Source organism: Triticum aestivum, chromosome 6B (assembly GCF_018294505.1).
Source record: "Triticum aestivum cultivar Chinese Spring chromosome 6B, IWGSC CS RefSeq v2.1, whole genome shotgun sequence".
In the NCBI taxonomy this organism is placed as follows: domain Eukaryota; kingdom Viridiplantae; phylum Streptophyta; class Magnoliopsida; order Poales; family Poaceae; genus Triticum; species Triticum aestivum.
Genome location: NC_057810.1, coordinates 649511558 through 649518789, shown reverse-complemented (window position 1 = coordinate 649518789; position 7232 = coordinate 649511558). Strand labels below are relative to the sequence as shown.

Genomic DNA, 7232 nt, shown 5'->3' with positions numbered 1-7232 from the left:
TAGTCGACTTAACGCAATTTCAGAAAGTGCCGATGATAGCCTTAAAATTGGACTTCAAAAAGGCCTTTGACTCTGTTAGCTGGGCTTGCCTCACCCAAGTTCTCGAAGCGAGGGGTTTTCCACCACGGTGGATTCAATGGGTTCATGCGCTCCTCTCCACCGGTCGGCCAAGAGTGCTGCTTAATGGAGAGTTGGGTGACCCCATTCTTGCCAGGAGAGGCTTCTGGCAGGTTGACTCGCTGTCTCCATACCTTTTCATCCTTGTTGCTGATGTGCTCCAACGGCTCTACTGTATGCATTTTCGGAATGGCACCTTACTGCACCCCCTCGGATCGGACGATTTCTTCCCAGTCTTGCAGTATGCGGATGATACACTGATTATCTTCAGAGGTGAGTTGCAGCAAGCCAATGTGATCAAGGATATTCTATCTGCCTTCTCTGACTTCTCGGGCAGTGGCGTAGCCAGGATTTTATGCCAGGGTGGTCCAATTGACAAAAACAAAATTACACCGCAAATTCAACTAACAAACGCATATATAATACTTCAAATGCACATATCAAGAAGATCTTTCAAAACATATTGAAATTCATAGTTAAATCATAAATTCGCGTAATAGAAGATAACACACCTAGTTTGTGAGGATAACGCCTTATCATGACTATCAAAGTCTCAATTGCTGCAAGTCAGATGAAAACGGAGGAACAATCTTCTTCTGGATGTCCAGAAGAAAGGGATCCAGTGTCTAATAAGGTCCTCTTCACTTCGCAACAGTTCTACCAAAAAAATTATTAACTGCTAGTTGGAACAAATCCTAATAATCAATCCGTTCAATTTACCAATTATCAATTAAAAGAACTTTAATGCTGGCACTCTAAGCTTAACTTGTTCGGAACTTAAGATCTTCGTAGCAAAAGAAAATTACACTTCGAATTAGAGGAGAACAAAAGTCTTACTGAGATTAGAGTACGTACAATGGAAAACTGAACAAGTTGTGCTCAGCCTAATTTGGTTGTGCGTGCGTGCTTGATTCGCGGGCCGCCTGTCCGCCGCCGTTGGCACGACGACCGTCCTTCACCGGCCGTGCGCTGGGCGATGGCGCTCGCCGCTCGCCGCTGGCTGATTAGTTACTTAGATGCTAGGGTTCCAAAAGAACTACAAGAAGGGGGCGCCAGGATTCAGGAACATCTTTTGGAATCTGGAGACAGAACGTCGATCAATCAGCGCAGATACACGTACGAGCAGACCAAACGAGCCAATCTTTCACGTGTACAGGGCCTGAGTTGGGCCGGTTGTGTTTTCATTTTTCTATATGGAATAGTATATTAAACTAATGGGCTGAATTCCAGGGTGGTCCGTGGACCACCCTGGCCACCCTACAGCTACACCACTATTCTCGGGGTTGAGCATCAATTTTCATAAGAGCACCTTGATTCATGTCTGTGTGGAACTGAACGTCGCCTCTGCAATTGCTCTTGCACTCGGCTGCCAGGTCTCCTCCTTTCCATGCACTTATCTAGGGCTGCCACTGTCCTTGCACAAGATCAAGCATGGTATGCTGCTGCCGGTCATCCACAAGGTTGATCGCCGTCTATCAGGTTGGCTGGCCACTTTTCTCTCCCTAGGGGGGAGGAGGTTGATGCTCATTAATTCAGTCCTGGCTGGCATACCTAGTTATTTCATGGCTTGCTTTCCATGGCCCAAGGAATCCCTGGGTAAACTGGACGGCACCCTCAGAGCCTTCTTCTGGCAGGGTAAAAGCAAGGTCAAGGGAGGTCATTGCCTTGTGGCTTGGGATTCAGTCATTCTAGCACGCTACAATGGTGGTTTGGGTATACGGAATTTGGAGGCTCATAACCAGGCTATGCTTTGCAAGTTCTCTTCAGCCTTCTGATATCCCGTGCTTCCGCTGGTTTGCGTCACAGTACTGCCAGGGTTCTCTGCCACATGGGGTTGGTTACAAGGACACTGCCGTGTGGAAGGGCTTCAAGGGCTGCCTTCCTTTGGTCATTTCCTCCTCGCGCTGCTCTGTTGGGGCTGGCTCCCATGTCTTCTTTTGGTATGATCAATGGCTGGGCGCTGGATGCTTAAGGCATAAATTCCTGACCCTGTGCTTGTTGCCGTCAACCAGTTCTGCTCCATTCGGTCTCAATTCACCAAAGGAAGCTGGAATGTGCGGCTACGGCCAAATTTATCCCACACAGCTGCCCAGGAACTTTTGGAGCTCAACCAACTGCTTACTAATGTGACTCCTAACAGCCAGCACTCGGATGCCCGTGTGCCCTCGCTTGCCAGCAAGAAACTTAGCACAAGTTATTTCTATCAGTTGCTCACATTCCGTGGTGTGCGGTGGGCTTTCGAGTCATGGATTTGGGACCCCATTATTCCCATCAAGCACAAGGTTTTTCTGTGGTTGGTCTTCTGGGGTCGTTTGAACACAAAAGATAACATGATGAAAAAAGGCTGGACCATGGCTGCCCCAAACGCTGGATGTGACCTCTGCCCGGCCGTGGAATCAGCTGATCATTTGATGTTGCGCTATCGCCATGCCAATGCTCTTTGGGAGAAGCTTCTGTTGGCTGCCATGGCGCGTGACTCGCCTAACGTTAAGCACTTCGTATATCATGCTGCAGCTCAGCTGGATGACAAGCGCAAGTGAAATGTTGTGTTTGCTGCCTGTGCGGTAACCCTTTGGCACGCTAGGAACGATCGAGTCTTTAACCAGAAAAACTGGACGGAGCCTTACTTTAGGTTCTATGCAGCCAGTTTGATTCGCCTTTGGTGCAACATAGCTTTGAAGCAGCAGGATAGGGAGGTTTTGCAATCTTGGGCTACTATGATCGAAGGCTAGTAGGACTGTTGCTCTCCCTCTCTCCCTCCTTTCTGTCCCCCTTCCTCTCTCTGACCTGGTTTGCTTGTGGCCTTTGCACCTGGGTGCACAACACAAGCACATGTACTTGTACTCTTTTCAGGCTCACGCCTGTTTTGAAATATAAGGTAGGCCTCGAGCTACCTTTCATCTTCAAAAGAAAAAAGGTCCCCGCTTTTTTTTTCGAGACACAAAAAGAAGGTCCCCGCTGACCATCTCCAGATAATCCCCCATCGACTGCAATTTACAGAGAATTTAGATCGCGGGCCTGGCCCAGCTGGAGCCTGGTCCGGGAGTCCCATGGCGGCGACGGACCAGACCAGGCCACCGACACCGAGTCGAACTCTCTTCGAATAAAAAAGGTCCTAGGTTCGTGGCAATATAGATCGAGACGACACCGCCGCCCCAAAATCCGTCCCACTTTCTGCGGCGAGCCAGCAGCCAGTAGATCCACCCACCAATGCCCGGCATCAAAAGGAAGGCGGCCGGGTCCGGCGATGTCCCCGACGCCGGGGCGGGTGAGGCGTCGCTCGCTTCGCTGGCCGTTCGGCGGGAGAGGCTCAAGGCAAGTCTGCTAAGCTTCCCCGAGGCGGCGGCGCTGGACGAGCTTCAGCTGGACGACGCGGCCGACAGGATCTTCAAGGAGTACGACCCCTCCACCGCGACCCCGACCCCCGAAGGCATGGTTCGCCTGGACGACGATAGCATCATCGCCGCCTTCAGCTTCGCCAACTTGCTGTTGACCTCCACCGCCGAGGACGAACCGCCTGCCGGGGTGGATCCGCTGGTGTGGCTGGATGAACGGAGGCAGGCGCTAGACGAGGCGACGAAGAGGTCTGAGCCCAACAACTCGCGGTTGGTCATCGCCAAGATACGCGTCGACTTGCTCACCAAGGGCTACGTCGAGCTCCCCAAGCCGTACGTTGAGTGCATGCCCGTGCCCCCGACAGTCCGTGCCCGCAGCCCCCCAAGAACATGACAGCAGTGGTGGATGGATGAAGCAGCTATGCAAAGTATGGTAGATATATTGATATAGATGTGGATAGATAGATAGGTAGGTATGCTAAATATAGGTGCAGGACATGAGGATTAGTGTGCGCTTGTTTATGAATCCACCTCCAGATCTTTTTTTCTATATATACGTGGAGAACTAAGTTATGCAGCAGACCCATCTATGCAAGTTATGTAATGTGTAGTTATGCATCAATCTACTCAAGTTTACCGAACCATCTATCCAAGCTACATTGCGCGGATACTTTAGAAAGTGCGCGTATCCAGCCGGATACTGCCCGATACGTATCGGGTAAGTATCCCTCGATATTTTGATTTAAAAAAAGAAAATAATATTAGATACTCCTATGATACTTATGTGATACGTTTTGGATACCTGAAACCCCTCGTTCGGCGTGAAATCCCCTTAATAATAAAGGCGCACCTTTTGAAGCTTCCCAACATGGACGTGAGTTCATGTGAAAACATGTCTATCAATGTTTTTTGTTCAATTGAAAGGTGAGCAAGAGAGAGTCGGTGCATTGATTGGAACAATAAACCTAGGCACCAATTAATGGAAGTGGACTAAGTGCAAGAAAAGAAAGGGTAATCCTATTGAGGCATGCTTTGACCTAGAAGCTCCTTAATTTTTTTTCATATTTGTAATAATTAAACTCTGCCTATGTCTTCTAGGCATATCCGGTCCCAAGCCCGGGTAAAGGACGAGGGTTGTGATAGGCTTGGCGAGCCAACGTAAAAACTAGCCAGTCCCATAAGTATGAAACCCATTTGAGCGAGAGTAGTATGGGTGACCTCCTGGGAAGTCATCGTGAAAGGGTTTCATATATAAGGGTTGTGATAGGCTTAGCGAGCCAACGTAAAAACTAGCCAGTCTTTTGAGTATGGAACCCATTTAGGCGAGAGTAGAACTGGGTTGGGTGACCTCCTGGGAAGTCCTCGTGGAAGGGTTTCATATCTAGCCTACCCCAACTTTTTTGGGATAAAAGGCTAAGTAAGTAAGTAAGTAAGTATATTTGTAATAATTAATATATGTAACATCTATATATAAACATATCCTGTATCCATGTTTTTTGAAAATTGGCGTATCGGGCGTATCCCCGTATCGCGTATCCGATAGAAGCATGTTATTTTTGTAAAAAGTAGCATGTTATTTTCTAGGTCAACAGTTCAACGCTTTTATTGTCATAAAAAAAAGAGTTGACCACCTTCCGTTTTGTAATTTGTCAGAAAATAACATTCTACTTTTTACATGCCGAGATGTCGCTGCAGAAGCATCAAATAGAAAGGCTCAAGATCCAACCAAGCCCAAGCTAAATCCCCCCATACTCCATTAAGGCATTAACCAACTCTTTTCAGATTTATACATCAAACTGTGCATTCACAAGAGCTGCCGCCTATGCCTATTCCTTCTTTCTGATGCATATCGGGCAGCATGCTTATCTTGCACTATGTTACAATTTTAGTGAAACCGCTGATGCTCCTGAACTGCCAACAGCAGGGGTTTGGACTTCTAAGATCTCATATGAGATGATTATCTTTGGTCAGTTGTCCTGGGCAAAACTGTCAGCAGGTGAAGAGTTGCTAACCAGCCATTACACACCACCAGATGAATCTATTCTATTCCTAGAACGGGGGAATCAGGCGTGTTGCTCCTTATGCAATTGCCCTCGGAATTTTGCAATGTTCTTCCGCAGTTCAATATTTGACAGTCGCTCTGCCTCCAGTGCCCGTTCAAGCTGTTGAGCGCATCCAAAATGTTATGATGGGGAAGAGTATGAGAATGCTACAGGTCAAACAATAGCAATTAAATTATCCAGAGTACCTTTGCGGCTCGAGAACTCCATTCTCCAAGAATAGCTCTGAGTCTATCATTTTCTTCAACATACTGCACCCAGCATGTTCATAATCAAGTAAGAATGCTTTGCAAGCAGGCGTGGGAAACATTGACTTGATCGTCACACTATGGAAGAATGCTAGTGTTTGCTAAAACATACCTGACTATTGCTCAAACGAATACGCTGGATCTCCGAGTCCTTTTCATCAATCAGGCCACGAGCAAGCTGAAGCTCTGAGTGCACTTGATTCATCTGAACATTTAATTAGTATGGGATACTTCACGATGGAAGATTCACTAATGGAATTAAAGATGAATGGCTCAAGTAAATGGTTCTCATATCAATATTAACAGCTTTTCTAAATTAGAGTATGATTTTCAAATTAAAAGACTAGACAATTAAGAATTAACACAAACAGTCAACAAACACATGGCAGTGCCAGCAACTAGTTTGCACAGAAGATATATACTCTACGTAATAAGTTCATGTAAGCATTTCCTTTAAGTGGCCCAACACAGGTGATTTGACCTTGGGCACATGCCTTCAGGACTGCATGCCTTGCGAGCTCATGAAAAATGGCCACCTTGCTTAAGATAGTACAGATTATTACCTCGGCGGAGAGTGCTCGAAGTTCTTGGTCACGAGATGCTAAAAGATGGACAAGATCAACCTGCATAATTAGATAAGGGAATAACTTCAGGCAATCCACCACTTCATATAGTTCATATAACAGCTGAGTTTCTTCTCCAATTCTGAGCCTATGCAAGTGCCAGTTAAAGAAAACTAATGCAGAATAAGTAGTCAGTGTCGTGCAGACCTGAGGAGTGTTCCCAACATCAGTTCTCTGGTATTTGCTCAAACATTCTTGCAAGCGCAGCACCTTTTAAGAAAAGAAAAAGGAAACGGTTGGTCAACAAGCAAAGTTCTCAATGTGTAACTAACTTAGTATTATAATCCGTGTTAATTTGACCAGAAATGTAATCTAATCCTTCTGTGCCGAGTATGATCTGACTGAGGAAGGCAGCGGAGAATTAGAAAGGTTCAGCTCATTCCTCCTTTCAGGAAATAGTATGACTAAAAGTTCAGCTGCTTATGTTGCACAAAGATTTAAATGAAACAACTCGCGATTTAAGGCAATTAGATTTCAAAATGCACATAGTTACTCTACATGTTACCTTCTCTAAAACTGTTAAAAGGATCTAAGTATACAAAAGAAGAATAGATTTAGTGAGAGTGAGATGGGTCTTGACTATTCAGCATCACAGCTGTTTTCATTTTCTACGTACCTCTTCACTCAGGTAATGAATATTCTCCCTTTGGTATTGAAGTAATGCCATCTGCTGGTCAGAGAGACGGCCATCATAATATCTGGTGGAAAATAAAATGCATCAGTGCGCCTAGCTAGCTCTACTAGCAGTACCATGTTCAGTGATCTATATAACATAGTTTTAACTCTTTGAAGTCACTTGGTGCTAGACATGAGTTCGGTAGATATATTTGAATATATTTGTTTCTGTAG

The 7232-nt window shown here is 46.0% G+C and overlaps 1 protein-coding gene across 1 annotated transcript in view; it reads right to left on the bottom strand.

The window, feature by feature from the left end:
* Positions 1-5186: 5186 nt before the first annotated feature.
* The window catches only part of LOC123138491 (protein FIP1), a 6097-nt gene continuing 4051 nt past the window's right edge, over positions 5187-7232 (bottom strand). Inside the window, exons 9-14 of the mRNA XM_044558472.1 lie at positions 7000-7081; positions 6531-6593; positions 6324-6383; positions 5873-5965; positions 5701-5763; positions 5187-5614 (exon numbers count right to left, since the gene is read on the bottom strand). Coding sequence (XP_044414407.1) covers positions 5516-5614; positions 5701-5763; positions 5873-5965; positions 6324-6383; positions 6531-6593; positions 7000-7081 — 460 coding nt within the window. The 3' untranslated portion in view covers positions 5187-5515. The remainder of the gene's footprint in view (positions 5615-5700; positions 5764-5872; positions 5966-6323; positions 6384-6530; positions 6594-6999; positions 7082-7232) is intronic.